Genomic DNA, 19,458 nt, shown 5'->3' with positions numbered 1-19,458 from the left:
ATATGAAATATTAATTCTTCAAAATATTTAAAATATTGATATTTTCTACAGTGAGGCTCTTCATTGCTTCACAACTATTAAAACGACAGTTCTTCACATTTTATTTCACATGAACTGGTCAAAGCTTTGAATCTTTTTAAATGTCTCTTTGTCCCAGCTGCTGGCGATGTAACATGCAAACATTATTTCCAAAATTATCCCATCACCATTTACTAATCCTTCCTTTGCCACTATTTTTGTTTCAGGTACTCATTTTTATCATATTCTCTCTCATGTGCACAGAAAGAGAACAGATCTGAGTCTTTTTACAGTTTCAGAAATTCAGTATCTGTGCTACTACCATTACATTGTAATTACTGCTACTTTGCAACCTGTATCGTATTTGCTAGTGCTGGTTTTCCTTACTACTCTTCTTCAGAATATTGATCTTTCTTACTTTTAATTAAGCTTCTTTTTTTCTTCTTAAATTTTTTGGCTGAGCCTCGTGGCTTGCAGGATCTTAATTCCCCAACTAGGGATGGAACCTGGGCACCTTTTTCTCAATTAAAAAAAAAAAAATTCCCCAATTATAAAGGTGGTAAGTCACTGTAGGCCACTGAGAACATCACAAACAGAAAATACATGTTATTTGTGTATTCTCAACAGCCAGGGACAGTTGCTGTTGACATTTTGACATTTCACTTTCCCTGCCATATTATGGTAGCTGTTTAGTATCCATAATACAGATGTATCACAATACGGACTTCACTCAGTTTTTGTTTGGGATGTTCCCTTTTTTCTTATTGATTAAAAAAGTAACTCTTTATAATAAATTAATTCTTGAATAGACGATGCATTGTCACAGTTGAAAAGCTTTCAAATGTTAAGTATACATCAGGACTTCCCTGGAGCTCCAGTGGTTAAGACTGCCTTCCAATGCAGGGGGCGCAGGTTCAATCCCTGGTCAGGGAAATACGGTCCCACATGTTCAGGGCGCAGCCAAAAATAATTTTTTAAAAAGCATGTATCTAGAGAAGAGCCTCTCTTCCTAGACTTCTGTCCCTACCTGCCCCCTCTCCCCACCACAGGTAACCTCTGCTATTGATGTACAGTATTTCTTTCATGCCAGCATTTCTTCATGATCTAAAGGCAAATGTTAAATCGCATTTTCACTCCTCCCTTTCATTTTTACACTAAGGCCAGTGCACTACACGTGCTGTCCCGCACCTTGCTTTATTCCACATAAAGACACAGAACGTCCTGCTTGTGTTTACATTCGCATGTTGTTCCACTGCATGGATTCACTCCAGTTTATTAAATCAGCCCTTACTGGGAGACATTTAGGTTATGTAGGTTTATTTATTCAATAAATTTAAAAGTCATTTTAGTTAATTAAAAAAGAGTCCAGTGGGACTGTGTTAAATGTAGATTACCTTGGGAAGATAACTTATTTAATCAACCTTCACAAGGAACTGGCTTTTCAGTTTTTCCTTTTTGTTTTTAATGTTCTCTAGTTTATTTAATTCATTCTTTATCTCACTACTTCCTTTTTGTTACTTCCTTGGGGTTTATTACTCTCCCCTTCCTAATGTCTTAAGATCAATACTAATTTGCTTTTTTTTTAAAAAAATTAATTTTCTTTGGCTGTACTCCATGACTTGTGGGATCTCAGTTCCCCGACCAGGAGGATCAAACCCTTGGCAGTGAAAGTGCAGTGTCCTAACCACTGGACCACCAGAGAACTCCCTAATTTGCTTTTTAATACCGAAGTTATTTGTTTCCAGTTTTTCTCCAAACACAGCTTCCTGAGGGTTTGGGATGACACGTGTTTTTTTTCCAGCTCTATTTAACCTTTGTTGAGGATAGAAAATATTAAAGCCTCAAAGCTACTGTGTATACTTTTTCTCTGAAAACGAAATTCTTTGTGAGTCTGATTTGAGGACCCAAAGCAGTTATGGTTGAAGGTACGAAGGCAGGCAGGGAGTGTGAGGGTGACAGCGTGCAGGTGGCCGCTCAGAAACGCCCTGGGGTCGCGACAGGCGCCCCGAGGAAAGACAGAATTGGAGGCTGGAGAAGACTCCTCGCAGGAGCCGCTGTGTCCTGCGCTGCCACCCATGGCGCGCAGCAGAGTGGAGGAGCACCTGGCAAACGCCTGCTGAGGAGATGAAAGCAGACTTCTCCGTAGGGAACTTACAGCAAAGGCCACTTCCCCGCGTAAACCAATGAAAGGAAAAAGGTATGCAGTGGCTTGAGGTTGAATTTGATGGCTCAGAAGCGAGCAGAGGATGAGCTATGCTAACACAGGTTAAGTAAGCATGGGCTCCGAGTTGGACAGATTCACATGCCGGCTCCGTAGGGCTTCCCTGGTGGCTCAGAGGTTAAAGCGTCTGCCTGCAATGCGGGAGACCTGGGTTCAATCCCTGGGTCGGGAAGATCCCCTGCAGAAGGAAACAGCAACCCACTCCAGTATTCTTGCCTGGAGAATCCCATGGACGGAGGAGCTTGATGGGCTACGGCCCACAGGGTAGCAAAGAGTCAGACATGACTGAGCGACTTCACTTTCACTTTCTGTCTATGGATGAGACAAGTCGCTTAATTTCTAAATCTTAAGTTTCCTCATATGTAAAATGGAATAATTATAGGGCTGTTGTCAGGATTAAATAAAATAACCCACATAAAATTGCTTCGTGCAATGTCTGACATATATTAGCAGCAAGCGTGTCCATGCCTAAGAGAGTACTAGTTCCAGATCTGGCAAATCGGACTTTTTAACACACTTCTTGGTAACCATGGAACGTATGAATAGCAACCTGCATAGAACTGGCCTCTGTTTCATCCGTCCTCTGATTCCACACCTTCCTAAGCAGCAGACTAACCAACATCACATGAGCAGAACATAGCACATTAGTCAAAGATGAGGCAATCTCTCCAGATAATCTGCTGGATTCTTTGGGGGTGAGTCTAAGTTACTATCATGACCACTGTTTTTCCAAGAGGCGTCGGACAGGCTGTGGGCTTGTTAAACAAACCAGCAAACTCTCCAGACAAACCATGGCTTCACTCAGTTCAGAAGCTTTATAGCAAATTACCACAAACAATAGATCAGCAATGTTTCCTCTAAATGCAGGTAACAGACTATATGCCTACCCTGAATGCCACAAAGTTTGTTTCAAATGGATGATTACTGGTTCCTGCTGCTGCTGCTGCTAAGTCGCTTCAGTCGTGTCTGACTCTGTGCGACCCCATAGAATGCAGCCCACTAGGCTCCTCCGTCCCTGGGATTCTCCAGGCAAGAATACTGGAGTGGGTTGTCATTTCCTTCTCCAATGCAGGAAAGTGAAAAGTGAAAGTCAAGTCGCTCAGTCGTGTCCGACTCCTAGCGACCCCATGGACTGCAGCCTACCAGGCTCCTACGTCCATGGGATTTTCCAGGCAAGAGTACTGGCGTGGGGTGCCATTGCCTTCTCCTAGAATGAACAGTTTTCATATCCTTTTCCCTCTCCCCTAATCTGGAATTCTTGACTCATATAACAGATGAAATGCTTTCCTTTCCCCTATAAAAGATCCTCAGTGATTATTCAAAATATCCTCAACAGAGACAGAAAGTCACATGAAGTCCTAAATCACTTACTTTTCTACTTAATCATTTTACAATGTCTTTTCTAAGCATCTAAATATGATTTTCTAAAGCTAAGTTTTATTTCTTATGTATTGAAGAGAACTCAGAGTATTATAGTATGTGCATTTACATTAAGTATAAGCCACAATTTTCAAATCTATGTTTCAGGGGTAGATAACAAGATTATTAAAAAAATTTTTTTTTTAGAACATTGAAACGAAAAAATGGGCAAACACAAATAATTACCATTCATTCTCTTTATTTTTGGAATATATATATATATATGTGTGTGTGTGTCAGGAGTCATATATATATATATTCACACACACACAGACACATGTTAAGAGTCATATATATTGCATGTACACACATATATGACTCCTAACACTGTGGTCAACCTAAGTCAAAATTAGAGGTCACCACTGGAGACCTCTAATTAGTTCAAACTATACCTCTTAACTCAAACTAGAAACTTGGCTAAAGGAAAAGCTACCTGTGCTCATGCTTTAGCAAATGTCAGATTTTTAAATTCTCATTCATTCATTCAACATGTATTTCTTGCATGCTTGGGCCCTTGGATACAAAATAAACCAAAAGAAGTGTTGACCCTGATAGAGAGAAATCCAAACAATTCCAGCAAAAAGCGATAAGCACTTGAAGTTTCTAAAAAATGCTGTGGGACCAGAGATAGACAACCTCCTTGTAAACTCTTAGGAAAAATAAGAACTCTGATAAATTCTGCAGGGCTAATGAATGGGTCCAATAACAGGAAATGGGAAACCTTTAATCCTCTCTCAACCCTCCCATCTATTCATCATCATGTCCCAAACAAGCCATTTAACCTCACTGTGCCTCAGTTTATAAAGCTATAAAATGTCCAATGAGTGGCCACGAAGGACTGTTCCACAGGGCTCTCTGAGCAACAGAATTCTGTGAGGTGGCTGCTTAGCTGCCACGTGGTTAAGTTAAGCAGCTTAATTTAAAAAGGTAAACATGGCTAACCGGTATTTACCAATACAAATTTAGCCCTGACTTCACACTTAATCACCTGTGAGACGACCTGTCAGTAGTTTACGCCACCTCAGCTAGAGAACAGTCCAGCTCTGGGCAGCTCTACTGTGACAAACCCCTGCCAGAAAGGTAAGGTCCGCCTGGCCCAGTGTTCATCCGAGGGTCCTAACTGCATCTCCCATCATACTTCAGTGTTACTCCTGCCCTTTAAGGGTATCATGTGACAACAGTATTTAAAACACTCTTTTTTTCTTTTCTATTTTTTGGCCACATATGGGATCTTAGTTCCCCGGATCTAAGGATCAAACCCAGGGATCAAACCCATGCCCCCTAGCAGTGGGAGTATGGAGTCCTAAGCACTGGACTGCCAGGGAAGTCCCAACCCTCTGATTCTTTTGACAACATTTTATGAGTACCTACTGCGTGCCAGGCATTGTTCTAAGTGCTGGGCAGAAAGCAGTGAATGAGACAGAGAGTTTCCAGACTTTCACGAAGCCTAAATCCTGGTCTGGGGAACTAGACAATGAACAAATAAATTAAATGATGTCATTTTCAGTACATAGAGGGCTGTAAAAAGCACACAGCCAGGTGAGGTGATAGTGCTGTGAAGGGTCTTTAGTTGGGGTGACAGGGAAAGGCTCCTTAAGGAAGTGACATCTGAGTCAAGGCTCAAGGACTTTGAGACACCGGTCATGCAAAGACCTGGGGGCAGAACATTCCAAGCAGAAGAAAGGGCAAATCCTAAGGAGAGAATGAATCTGGGTGCTGAAGTGACTGCAAGGAGGCCAGTGTAGCTGGAGTGCAGTGAAAAAGGAGCCAAGCAGAGAGAGCCGAGCTTGGAAGTGTGGGCAGGGTCCACAGCATCAGACTCTGCGGGTCCCTGGAAGGAACGGAGATGTTTATTTTAATGCAGTGGGACATCCATTAGGGAACACTGGGCTGGTTTTGGTCACTGCCAAGTCTCCAGCACCTAGAACGCTGCCTGGCACACACACAGCAGACACTCGGTGTAATCACTGGATGAACTGCAGGGTGGTAAACACAGCTGTTGAGCCATCTTTTCTCTAGACCAAATAAACAGAACCTTTCTTTCACTATTCCCTTTTCATCATTTTGAGTCTCCCTATCTACAAAATTTGATGGTAAGTAAGTTCTCTTAAAAAACTAAAAGAGCAGATGACGGACATTCTCTTATACTTTAATTCTCCCTAGAACAAACAGGTAAACAAAAATGACATAATGAGGAAGACGCCACTTAGAAGTTATGCTTGACTTGCACTTCTATCTCTAGAAATTAATCTTTCCTTCTGAAAAACATATTAACTCCTTCAGGATTCAGGACCCCAAAAATATCAAGAAACAGGAAAAAAAAAAAGTTCAGGGGAAGAAGATTAACTTGTTACCACGGAGAGTGAGCATAAAACTGCTTTACAATATAAGATTATAAGCACCAAAAACGTGACATTTTAAACCATAAGCAAGAATGCGTTTAAGGGTATAGACAAATCTATTTGCAGGGCAGAAATAGATTCACAAACACAGAAAAAAGACTTGTGGACACAAAGGGGTTAGGGGAGGCAAGGGTGAACTGGGAGATTAGGACCGACACGTACACACTAACACGCGTGAGAGAGACAGCTCAGGAAACGGCAGCCCACTCCAGTGTTCTTGCCTGGAGAATCCCAGGGACGGGGGAGCCTGGTGGGCTGCCGCCTACGGGGTTGCAGAGTCGGACACGACTGAAGTGACTTAGCAGCAGCAGTGGGAAGCTGCTGTAGAGCACAGGGAGCTCAGCTGGGTGATGTGATGACCTAGAGGGGAGGGACAGGGGACGGGAGGGAGGCTCAAGAGGGAGGGGATGTATGTATACACATGGCTGAGTCACGCTGTTGTACAGCAGGAGCTAACATTACACTGGAAAGCAATTATACTCCAATAAAATTTTTTAATTAATTAAAACTAAATAACTAGGTGAGGAGATAAATAAGACGTGGTATAACCCTAAAATGGAGTATCATCAGTCATAAAAAGCAATGAACTACATGATGAACCGCAAACACTCTGCTGAGTAAAAGGAACCAGACATTACAAAACTATGGAAGATTTGGGGGCGTTTATAGGAAATATAGGCTTCTCTGGTAGCTCAGCTGGTAAAGAATCCACCTACAATCCAAGAGACCCTGGTTGGATGGGAAGATCCATTGGAGAAGGGATAGGTTACCCACTCCAGTATTCTTGGGCTTTTCTGGTGGCTTAGCTGGTAAAGAATCCGCCTGCAATGTGGGAGACCTGGGTTCGAACCCTGGGTTCGGAAGATCCCATGGAGAAGGGAACAGCTACCCACTTCAGTATTTTTGGCCTGGAGAATTCCATGGACTGTATAGTGCCAGAGAATTGATGCTTCTGAACTGTGGTGTTGAAGAAGACACTTGAGAGTCCCTTGGACTGCAAGGAGATCAAACCAGTCAATCCTAAAAGAAATCAATCCTGAATATTCATTAGAAGGACTGATGCTGAAGCTCCAATACTTTGGTCACCTGATGCCAAGAGCCGACTCATTAGAAAAGACCCTAATGCTGGGAAAGATAGAAGGCAGAAGGAAAAGGGGATGACAGGGGATGAGATGGTTGGATGGCATCACCGACTCAATGGACACTGAGTTTGAGCATGCTCCAGGAGATGGTGAAGGACAGGGAAGCCTGGCATGCTGCAGTCTGTGGGGGTCGCGAAGAGTTGGACACAATTGACTGACTGAACACCAAAAATAGGAAATATCTGTGAAAGGCCAATGTGCAGAGACAGAAAATGGATCATTGATTGTGCCTGGGGCTGGAGGTGCTGGTGGAGAATGACTTGCAGACTGGCAGGAGGAACTTTCCAGGGGATGCAAATATTCTAAAACTGGATTATAGTGACTGCATAACTGTGTACATTTATTAAAAATTATGGAATGTTTGGATGCATAAATTACACCTTCATACAGCTGCTTAAGGAACAAAACAGATACAAGTTAAATAAAAGGAAGGATTAGCTTAAAATTAAGATGGAGGTGATGGATACATGTTAGAGCAGCGAGAATGGGAGGGACTCCCCGAGGGGCTGACAATGCAGAAAACTGAAACACCATCTGGGTGTCCCACAGCATTTATTTATTTACTTTTTAAAACAAAAGACAGGGACTTCCCTGATGGTCCAGTGACTAGGACTCCACACTCCCAATCCAGGGGGCCCAGGTTTGATCCCTGGCCAGGGAACGAGATGCCACATGCCACAATTAAGACTTGGTGTGTTGGTGCAGCTAAATGAATAAATGCTTTTTTAAAAAAAAATAAAATCTATTTGTAACTGTTTAAACATTTAATAGGAACCGGAAAAAAAAAAAAAGAAGAAGAATCTGAGACTGATAAAAGTACAGAATATTTAATTGTAAGAGTCACTTTACATCTTTAGAGCACTAAGATCAAAAAAGTTTAGCAAAGACTCTGGTCTTGGGAGCAGACTCATCTTACTCATGACTATTTCTGAGACAGACTCCTTGACCAACTGCCCCAACTCTCATTTGCCCATGGGCTCAGCACATAACTAAAATTAAAAACATACAGATCGTGGCGCTCCACTCTTTTGAGCAGGGGAATTTGGGAAACTCGGAGCCAAATCCTCTTTTGCTAACAGCAGAGGGAGAACCCAGGGCTTCCCCGGTGGCTCAGATGGTAAAGAGTTCGCCTGCAATGCAGGAGACCTGGGTTTGATCCCTGAGTTGGGAAGATCCCCAGGAGAAGGAAACCGCAACCCACTCCAATATTCTTGCCTGGAAAAGTTTCATGGACAGAGCAGCCTGGTGAGCTACAGTTCATGGGGTCGCAGAGAGTTGGACACACTGATCAACTAAACACAAAAGCATCAAAAAACCTCCAGTGCAACAAAACTGCAGCTGGGACAGATTCAAAGTTGGTATAGAAGTGAACTGTAATTGTATTAGTCACTCAGTTGTGTCTGATTGTTTGTGACCCCATCCAGGCTCCTCTGTCCATAGGATTCTCCAGGCAAGCATACTGGAATGGGTTATCATGCCCTCCTCCAGGGGATCTTACAGACCCAGGGATCGAATCTGGGCCTCCTGTTTCACAGGCAGATTCTTCACCATCTGAGCCATCAGGGAGGCCCCCAAGAAGTGAGTACATGCCAGACAAACAAGTTACAGATTGAGCCTTGGTAAGCACTGATGTGCTGAAATGATGCTCTAAATTCTGAAACATCAACTGCTAAAACTCATGACTTTCATAACTGGAAGAAGGAACCACTAACCTTGAAACTAACAGATCCAGAAGGAACTCCTTGAAGGTAACAGGTATAAAGGGCCGCCACAAGTATGAGGGGACTCGTGAATTCACAGGCTGCTACTCATGGATGCTACAGGACCGGAAAGCAGAAGTCCTGAATTCTAAATCTAAAACCTGCCTTCAACACACTGTATGTCCTTGTCTGTAGGACAATATAATCACAAAAACTGCCTACTTCAGAATTACGCTACCGGTCATCAACTCTATATAACAGGTTCTACAGTAAAAACACCTAAACTTGAATTGCAGAAACATCACTCTTAAGGTTGTACAAACTTGGGCAAGTGACTATACTTCTTAAAGCCTATTTTCTCGTCAGTTCTGTGGTACTACTCCATTCACTGCTGATACAGAGTTCCCTGGTGGTCCAGTGGTTACGACTCCTCACCTGCTGAGGGTCCAGGTTCAATCCCTGGTCAGGGAACTAAGATCCCACAGGTTGTGCAGCCCAGCCAAAAATGAAAATTTTTAATTAAAAAAAAAAAAAATAAAGGATCCACTGCTAAAACATTAAATGAAATGCATGGGATACTCCAAAGACTAACAGCCATATTTCTTTTCCTTTTTTTTTTTTTTAAAGCAGTTGTACAGATATAAAGGATATTGAAAGAGCACAGGGTCAAAGACTTCAGACAAACGTTATGCCTTGAACTTAACAAAAGTGTTGAAAAAGTAAAAGAGTAAAGCTTTAAATTTTCAGTGAGAAAAAGAGCTACCATTTATTGAGTGTTGACTGCTAAGAATGATATATGCATCATCTAGTGATGAGATGTTTGGACAGCATCTCTGACTCAATGGACATGAACTTGGGCAAACACTGGGAAATAATCCGGGACTGGGAGGCCTGGCATGCTGCAGTCCACGGGGTCACCAAGAATCAGACATGATTTAGCAACTGAAGAACACCGACAACATCTACTTTAACCCTCACAACAATGCTAGAGGTGAGCACTATTACTCCACCTTGTTTTCACAGACAAGAAAACTAAGCAGTTAAATAACTTGCTCAGGCCATAACGGCAGTTAGACTCACCTTATGTTTTTAGCACTGCTATACTGCCTCTTAGGTAAAACAAACAAAAGAAGAATAAACCAATCTTCATGTCAAATTCGGGGATTCGTGAATGTACAGCATATAGACCTTCAACACTGTTTCCTGCCTTTTTAGCACAACAGGACCTAGTGTACATTTCCTTCCTTTTCCTAGACCTAAAGCTGATAGTTTAAAAGGCACAGAAGTTCTGAAATAACATCCTGTGATGTCTGAGTTTTCCAAGACACTCAAGGAGACAGGATCTCGTATTTATCCACATACTATCCGAAAGCAAAAATTAAAAACCAGAGAGGGGAAAAAAAAACCCTTTGTTAAAAAACATCTCAGTCTACCTCTCAGGTTGTTTTGTCAAATAAAGCTATCTTAGTATTTACAAGCTAAAAATTCAATATTCTTTTAGCTAAACTGGAAGACAAAACTAGGTTGATCACTGCAAACCTATGCTTAAACTATGTACAAACTACATAGCCAGTTTCTAATCTGTTGGATATTCACACAAACCAGAAAACCTGATTAATTTCTCTAGAAATGAGTGAACAGAACAGATTCTGAGCCCACACGTGTGTATTTCATCCCCTCGCCAGTGATTATCTCTCAAGTCAACACGACGACCTCGGAAGGTTTCTGCACTAACCAGTACTCGGTCTCCGATTTTGAGTTCTCTCTCTCCTTTCTTGATTGAGCCGGCCTCTGAAAGGTTGGAGATAGATTCGCTGGCGGTTTTCGTAAGGTTGCTGATCTGAGACGTAGCTGAAGGTTCCTTTGCGGTTGGTTGGGATGATTTGTGGGGAATATTTGAGGGGGTGGCTGGAGACGAGGACGCCATGCTGATTCCCGAAGTGGACAGAGACGAAGTCGCCCTGGAAGCGTGAGGCGTCTGCGGGCCATCAGCTTCATCCTCTGCCTGCACCTTCCTCGTCAACTTTGAAGGTCGGGTAAATATCCCCTTTAGAAGCTCACACTGGAAGTACCGAACTCCTGCTACTGAGCCATCATTCTTGCCTATGGGCTCATCCAAAACGATCCCGGCCCACTGGCCTGGTGCAAACTGTGTTTCTCCCAGGAACTGGATAAATCCAGGCTTATTCCCATTCACCCAAACTCGCTCCCCAACTCGAAAGTCATCCACAAACTCCTCTTGTGTCTCAGAGGACAGAGTGCTTGATGCTTTTTCACTGGATATTGTTTTTTCTATTGGAGCAGCAACTGCAAACAGAAGAAAGGATCAGAAAAGATTCAGTTTTATATTTAAGCAGACAACTCCTAAGTTAAGGAAAATAAACTGAGAAGAAGAGTCAAAAGCAACAGAAGTAGCCACAATACTTCAAGAGATACTCTGTTTATCTTTCTTCTTTTTTTTTTAGCAAGGAGGTAAAAAGACTCTTGAGAGTCCCTTGGACTGCAAGAAGATCCAACCAGTCCATTCTAAAGGAGATCAGCCCTGGGTGTTCTTTGGAAGGAATGATGCTAAAGCTGAAACTCCAGTACTTTGGCCACCTCATGCAAAGAGTTGACTCATTGTAAAAGACTCTGATGCTGGGAGGGACTGGGGGCAGGAGGAGAAGGGGACGACAGAGGATGAGATGGCTGGATGGCATCACCAACTCGATGGACGTGAGTTTGAGTGAACTCCGGGAGATGGTGATGGACAGGGAGGCCTGGCGTGCTGCCATTCATGGGGTCACAAAGAGTCGGACATGACTGAGCAACTGAACTGAACTGAACTGAACTGAAAAAGTATTAATACTTGATTCATTACTACTGTTTTCAATGCTATCAAAACTCAGTGAGCTGATAAGACTTAATCTTTATTTGAAATTTAGATTGCTGCTAAGTCACTTCAGTCATGTCCAACTCTGTGCGACCCCATAGACGGCAGCCCACCAGGCTCCCCCGTCCCTGGGATTCTCCAGGCAAGAACACTGGAGTGGGTTGCCATTTCCTTCTCCAATGCATGAAAGCGAAAAGTGAAAGTGAAGTTGCTCAGTTGTATCCGACTCTTAGCGACCCCATGGACTGCAGCCTACCAGGCTCCTCCGTCCATGGGATTTTCCAGGCTCAAGAGTACTGGAGAGGGGTGCCATTGCCTTCTCCTGAAATTTAGATTGGAAGAAGTCAAAAACAAGGGGGAAAAATGTAGTCCTTTTCCCAGAATTTATAACATAGGTCTGATTTTATTGTTTCCCCATATTCTGTACAACATGAGTGAACTCAGACCCATTGAAATGGACTCTATTCCCCCATTTGAAAGGTCACCTAAAATTGACAGGACTAGGCCAATAGTCACAACAGAGATTCTCAATTAACTTGACACAGGAGGAGATTTAGTGCTGGAGTCCCCACCGTCACTGTTTCAAGACCATTCTTTTGCTAGCAGAGGTGGAAGTCCCAGGAAGCAAGAAAAGAGAGCCAGACTCCCTGTGAAAGCAAGATGACTTTGCAAACTCTGCTGCTGCTAAGTCGCTTCAGTCATGTCCGACTCTGTGCGACCCCATAAACGGCAGCCCACCAGGCTCCCCCGTCCCTGGGATTCTCCAGGTAAGAACACTGGAGTGGGTTGCCATTTCCTTGAAAACTCTACCCAGTGGTAAAGACAGGGTTAAGATTTTGCCAGAAATGTGGTATTTCCACTAGGAATACATTCATGCATCCACCCAGCAACCACTGATTAAATATTTAGCGTGAACTGGCAAACAGAGCCTGAATTCTTAATGTCTGCCATTTACCGGGCATATCCTGATCTTAGGACGTTACATGACCCAAGTTTTTTTTAATCTGTAAAGGGGGAAAGTAGTGATATCTGTCTTGATGGTTTTTTTTTTTAACCCAAAATGAGAATTACATGGAATAATGTATTTATCCATGTTATACATCTTTTTTTAGTTCCAACCACTCCAGAACTAGTCCCAGGCACTGTTCTTCACTGGGAGACAAAGCAAAACAGTATAGTCCGTGCTTTCATAGAGCTCAGAGTCTAGAGGTAGAGAAGCAGACAGTTAAGAGACACACCAAGCCATTTCAGGTGGTCTAAGTGCTGTGGAAGAGATAACGCCTTTGGGTAGAACAGTCAGGGAAGGCCTCCTGGAGGAGGTGACATCTAGTCTGAGGTCTGATCAGCAGGAATGAATCACACAAAGCCTGGGGAGCAGAGTGGCCTGGCTGGCTGAGAGTGGGTACTGAGCATCTGAGCATCTCTTTACCCTACATAGAAAGGGAGACTGGAGTTTCCATTTGTGGAGGGTTTTTATTGTTGTTTTTTCTAGAAGACAGTGGGTGCTCTCAGATAGAACAGATAATAATCTGCCAAAGACAGGGGCTAGTTTATTTTTTTTTAAGAGTTAGTGCTAGCTTTGTACATCAACGTGTCCATGGAGCCTGGTACGCTAGAGTCCATGGGGTGCCAAAGTGTCGGACACAACTGAGCGACTTCACTTTGACTTTCACTTTGTACATCAACAATCATTCTTCAGAGTGTGGCAAGCATGAATTTCTGAAAAACCATCTTCATAAAAGTGTCTTGAATTCCTTGGCAATGACTTCCTTTCAAGCATATAAGTTTTAGTCTTAATAAGCTACTTTAATCTCATGTGTGCCAAGGAAGGCTGGGGAAACCAAGTTGAATTACATATGATCTGTGGACTCAAGGACTCTATATGCTAAAAGGTGTGCACAAAAAATATTAAAAGTGAAAAAGACAATTCTAACAGGGGTTAAGTATAACAGTGGATGGCTTCATAGAAGGTTTGGCATTTGAAGGGGTCTTAAAAGAGGAAAGATTTTGGGGAGAAGAAGGGGATGCCAAAATTAGAACTGATTTCCACAAGGCTAAATAGCCCTGAAATAAGTCCATTTCTTCATAATCCTTTGCCTTATTAGTAAAGCTTTCTTTTTATGGCCTCTCTGAAAAGAACCAGGTTTTATCCTGATACATACAATGTAAAGAACTCACCATCTCTAATTAGTCAATACTTACTGAGCTCCTGTTACATGCCAGGAAATTTTCTAGGTGTGTAGATGGAATACAGCAGTGGGGGGAAAAAAAAACAAACACAAAGATTCCTTTCCTCAAGGAAGCCCAATGAATGTCTTTATGAAAGAATTTGAAAAAACAATGTTGGACTTAATAGATTATGGTGGGCACCTGTCTAGAATGGCTGAAAACCTAAGATTTAGATTTAATAGTACATAAATCACATAAAAAGATGACAAAAGCAAGCATCAGATGTCCTCTCCTCCTGCCTCTCTGATCATTATGGGATATAAGTGGAAATGGTAGAGGAGGAGATGGAGAACAGATGAGAAACAGGTTTCTGCTGCTGCTAAGTCACTTCAGTCGTGTCCAACTCTGTGTGATCCCATAGATGGCAGCCCACCAGGCTTCCCTGTCCCTGGGATTCTCCAGGCAAGAACACTGGAGTGGGTTGCCATTTCCTTCTCCAATGCATGGAAGTGAAAAGTGAAAGTGAAGTCGCTCAGTTGTGTCTGACTCCTAGCGACCCCATGGACTGCAGCCTACCAGGCTCCTCCGTCCATGGGATTTGCCAGGCAAGAGTACTGGCATGGGGTGCCATTGCCTTCTCCAGGTTGCTAAAGATAATCAAAGGCGCAGGTTCATCTATAAACTGGCACAGGCCTCCCTCATGAGCCAGACTTGAGCCACTGTAGTACCTGCTCCCTGATGACAATGGCCAATTTCGGGTCAATGACTGTCATCGTATCTTTTAAGTCTGACTAGTCTTTGCTTTCTCTACATATCCCTAAACCCCGAGGAGAACGGTCCTGATGGGCTCAGGAAGATACATGGGGAAGAAAACTGAAGAAATACTTTAACACTGTCAGGATCAAATACTGAAGTTAGCTTGACAATTATTTCAGCACTGGTGTACCAGGGGTCCCTAACCTCTGGGCCCAAACGAGTGCCTCCTGTCAGATCAGCAGCAGCGTTAGATTAGGAATAAAGTGCACAATAAACATAATGCACTTGAATCATCCCCAAACCCACCTCCTCCACAAGTGTGTGAAAAAACTGTCTTCCATGAAATCAGTCTCTGGTGCCAAAAAGGTTGGGACCGCTGCCTTACACTGAAGAAATGAAATTAAGATAGACTCTTCATTGAATAAGACTTCTAGAGAGAAAGTTTGGAACTTCCCTGGTGCTCCAGTGGTTAAGACTCCATGCTCCCAATGCAGGGGCCAGGGTTCAATTCCTGGTCAGGGAACTAGATTCCACATGCCACAACTAAGACCCAGTACAACTAAACAATATATTTTTTAGAAGACTTCTAGATACAAAATTCTATGTCTTTTAACTGAAACTTTTTCAAGTATTTTCAAGAATACGAAGTTCTATAAAGACTGTCTTCTTACATTTTTCAAATCAAGACTTTCAATAGAAGTCTTCATATCGGATTAAAATGCACTTGCTGTTAAAGAGAAACATAAAGTATTACCAGCAGCAGGCGTCTTCAAGGCTGTGCTTCCAGGCTTCAGAATCTTGGTGGGGGCCTTAAGCCCGCTTGGTTTTAGCATACTCATTGTCTTCTGTGTGTCAGAGCTGCTTCTCCTCTGCCTGTTGCCACTATCTTTCCCCAGTCATGGATACAACTGTGGGTGATTCTATAGTGATGTCAGTCTCTGGGTTAAATCTGCAAAGAGATAAACAGAAAAAGAAGTTTAGAATCTAGAGAAAGAAAATAGAAACAATTATGGAAAGCAGCTTTCACAACCTAAACTCTCCCTTATGTCTCCACAATGAACGTAAGAACCTAGAAAACTCTAGATATCAAAAAGATTGAAGATGCTGGAACTTCCTGGTGGTCCAGTGGCTGAGACTCCACACCCTCAATGCAGAGGTTGGCGTGGGTTCAATCCTTGGTCAGGGAACTAGATCCCACATGTTGAAACTAGGAGTTCACAATCTACAACTAAAGATCCCTAAGCAAACAAAAATAAATATTTTTTAAAAGTCTTTTAGAAAAATGAAGATGCTGTTGAAATAGGTTTAAAAGCAATTTACTATCCTAAAGACAGGAAGCTAAGGCTGGCAATATGCTCACTTTTCTTTATAGCATCTAATAATACCAGTTCAGTACACTGCCCAAAATCCACATAACCCATAAAGAGGTTCAGAAAAATGCCCACCAGACTCAACAGAGTTAGCTTTCAGTTTTCACTTCATTCATTTCTATGTTGCTTAAGATTTATGATCACAAGCCTATATTAACTATATATATAGATTAATCCACAGAAATATATAATAACTCAATATAAAACCATATATATGTTAAATGAGAGAGAGGGTTCAACAGCAAACTCTGTAAGAAGAAAGCCGTATCTAGAAAGTACTAAAGGAAAATTATCTTTATTCTGTTTATAGAAACACAATCATCTGATTTAGTCAAGACCAAGTACGAATCTACAACTTTTGGGCTCATGCAAAACTGTAATTTGCTCTTTAAGAGTGAAGGAAGACCTTTGGATTTTGGAATAGGGAAAAATATTTCTAGACATAATACCTAAGAAAACAGAATTCAAAGAGAAAAATGCTATTTACTAACACTCTCTCAAATGTTTGCATTCCGTGCTTTTTTATTTTTTTTTTCCTGCTAGTCGAGTTTGGGTGACGAAGCACAGACCTCACTCTCTCTTTTACAAGCAATTCGGAGCATCAGTAAACAACATGGCCAGGGCTGACAGAGGTGCTGCTCTGGCCCCTTCGTCCCTGTGGTGGGTTGAATGGCAGCCTCCCCAAAAGATATATCCATCTGGGAATTCCCTGGTGGTTCAGTGGCACAAGCCTATATTAACTATAGGCTAACATTAACTATATTAGCCTATATTAATGGTGGGACTCCATGCTCTCACTGCCGAGGGCCCGGGTTTGATCCCTGGTTGGGGAACTAAGATCCCACAAGCCATGAGGCTAAAAAAAAGGAAAGGAAAATCTGTTGCTCAAAAGAGATATCCATCTGGAATCTGTGAACAGACCTTGAGGTGAGTGCCTCCTGGATGACCTGCATGCCCTAAACCTGAGGACCAGTGTCCTAATTAGAAGAGAAGAGCACAGAGGAGACAGCCAGGTGAAGATGGAGGCAGGGATTACAGCCGAGTGTCTACAAGCCAAGGGTGGCCAGCAGCCACAGAAAGCTAAGAGAAAAGCCTGAGATGGATTCCCTGAGATGGATTCTCCCTCAGAGCTCCAGAAGGAACCTACCCTGGCGACACCATGGTTTCAGACATTTGGCCTCCAGAGCTGTGACAGAACAGATTTAAGCCACCAGGTTGGTGGTTGCTTGCTATGGCAGACGGAAACTAATACAGCCATGTATGTTTTTCTGTTCAAAGCTAATCAGACTGAATGGAAATCAAGCCAAGACAGCAGCGTCATTAGGTTCACTCTGCAGATTTCCCATGGTTCTCAAGAGGGTTCAAAATGTCACAAAAGTGGCTTTTTTTTTTTAAAGTCAAAGGTAAATTGTGTGGTTTGGGAGAAGATTGTGATTAACAGATACAGAACTGCTGTGAATCTGAAGACAGTGATTGCCTATTCTGACTATTAATACAGAATTCCCAGGTTCCTTACTATCACCACCACCACCACCGCTGCCAGGACCATGGCAGTGGGCTGGGAGTCTCTGCACCAGGTCGGGTGGTTCTGACTCAGATTTGAAACCATGTGCTTTACTGCTAGATCCTCACCACCCACAGTCGGTCAGATGCAAGCAGAAGTACCTGCTCCTGCTCCTGCCTTAGACAGATGGAAGGGTTTGGCCGAGTCTCCTCTAGACCAGGGGTCTCCAACCCACCAGGACACAGACTGGTTCCTCTGAGGAACCAGGCTGCACAGGAGGTGAGCAGCGGGTGAGCAAGTGAAGCTTCATCTGTATTAACAGCCGCTCCCCGTTGCTCATATTACCTCCTGAGCTTAGGAAAACAAACTCAGGGTTCCCACTGATTCTGCATTATGGTGACTTAATTATTCAATTATATATCACAACGTCATAATAAGAAAGTGCACAATAAATGGAATGCACTTGAATCATCCTGAAACTATCTCCCACCCCAACCCGCTCCCTGGAAAAATTCTTCCATGATACTGGTCCCTGGTGCCAAAAAGCTTGTTTGCACGTGCAAAAATGTTTGAGGAGGATGGGGATAAGCTAAGTGCAGAGAGTACCAAGGGGTCTGCGTCTTGCCAACTCTTCACCCTGGTCCAACATCATAAAGTGATGACGATCAGGTAGGGAAGGACAGAACAGATGGAGGAGGCACAAAAGTCCTGGAAAAGCTATTATAGTGTTAAGAAGAGAGGATGAAGTACTCCTTAAAATATTTCACTCAGGCGCAACAGTGAATTCTTGAGCTCACATCAAGCGCTCCTCCCTAAAGAGAAATTCTGAAAACCGCCACAGTAAGTGACTAGGTCAACCTCAGCCAGTTTCAAACCTTGCAGCTCAACACTCTAAGCTCACAAAACGCTGCCCCCTAAAAGCCTTGGCCCAAGAAACAGAGGCGTGTTTTTATCAGGAACCTAAGAATGGTCATAAACTCGGGGTCTTTTAGTCTTCTGTTGTCTGATCTTTGTGCCTCTGGCTCTCAGTCCATCTGAGCCACTTGAATCCCAAAGCAGGGGAACTGTGACCAAGATTTAATGAAGGAGAAAAATCTATGTCTCAATAAGAGAATTAGGAGGAACATCACCAATGTTGGCTTTTAAATCTTCCAATTTAGGTTTCTTTTTCATGCATTATTAATGAATGCCATGTCAGGCTTGCTTTTGGGGAAAAAAAATCAATTCACTGAGAAAGAAAAGATCAAAGTTCTTGGTCATGGTACCCACAAAATGTAATGACCCAGAAACAATTGCTCTGCACAATGTTTCAAGGTCAGTCAATGTCATACTGAAATGAATCAATTCCAAAACACATGCAAAAAGAAGAGAGATGTACTTGCCTCACTAATACATTGAGAATATTTGAAATTCTGATGCTTATGGTCACTTAATCAAGAAATTTGGATCTAAGGTAAGACCCCCTCTACCCTCCCAACATGTGAAGACCACAACACCAGAATATTATCATTTAGCAATAAATGTTATCCTTATTATTGCAGTTGAGCCTTATAATACTATGACGTGTGTGTATGCGTGCTCAGTCATGTTCCACTCTTTTGAGACCCCATGGACGGCAAGCCCACGAGGCTCCTCTGTACACGGGATTTTCCAGGCATGAGTACTGGAGCAGGTTGCCATTTCCTACTCCAGGGGATCTTCCCGAACCAACAATGAAACCCTTGTCTCCTATATTGCCTGCATTGGCAGGAGGATCCCTTATTGCTGAGGCACCTGGGAAGCCCAGTTATTTTCTTTTTTTTTAAATTTATTTATTTTGGCTGCGCTGGGTCTTAGTTGCAGCTCGAGGGATCTTTGTTGCAGCACATGGGATCTAGTTCCCCAA

General features: G+C 42.8%; 1 protein-coding gene across 45 annotated transcripts in view; it reads right to left on the bottom strand.

Annotated features, from left to right (window-relative positions):
* CLIP1 (CAP-Gly domain containing linker protein 1) overlaps window positions 1–19,458 on the bottom strand; it is a 145,425-nt gene that overhangs the window by 68,491 nt on the left and 57,476 nt on the right. For all 45 annotated transcript variants that reach the window (XM_086347482.1, XM_086347486.1, XM_086347497.1 and 42 more), the window contains 2 exons: window positions 15,454–15,648; window positions 10,638–11,209 (listed from right to left, as the gene is read on the bottom strand). In XM_086347482.1, coding sequence (XP_086203608.1) covers window positions 10,638–11,209; window positions 15,454–15,538 — 657 coding nt within the window. In that variant the 5' untranslated portion in view covers window positions 15,539–15,648. The remainder of the gene's footprint in view (window positions 1–10,637; window positions 11,210–15,453; window positions 15,649–19,458) is intronic.

The sequence above is a fragment of the Bos grunniens genome, chromosome 17, assembly GCF_055505025.1.
Source record: "Bos grunniens cultivar Pamir isolate PY7600 chromosome 17, Bosgru_T2T1.0, whole genome shotgun sequence".
NCBI classification, from domain to species: domain Eukaryota; kingdom Metazoa; phylum Chordata; class Mammalia; order Artiodactyla; family Bovidae; genus Bos; species Bos grunniens.
This window is presented reverse-complemented; position numbering and strand designations above follow the sequence as displayed.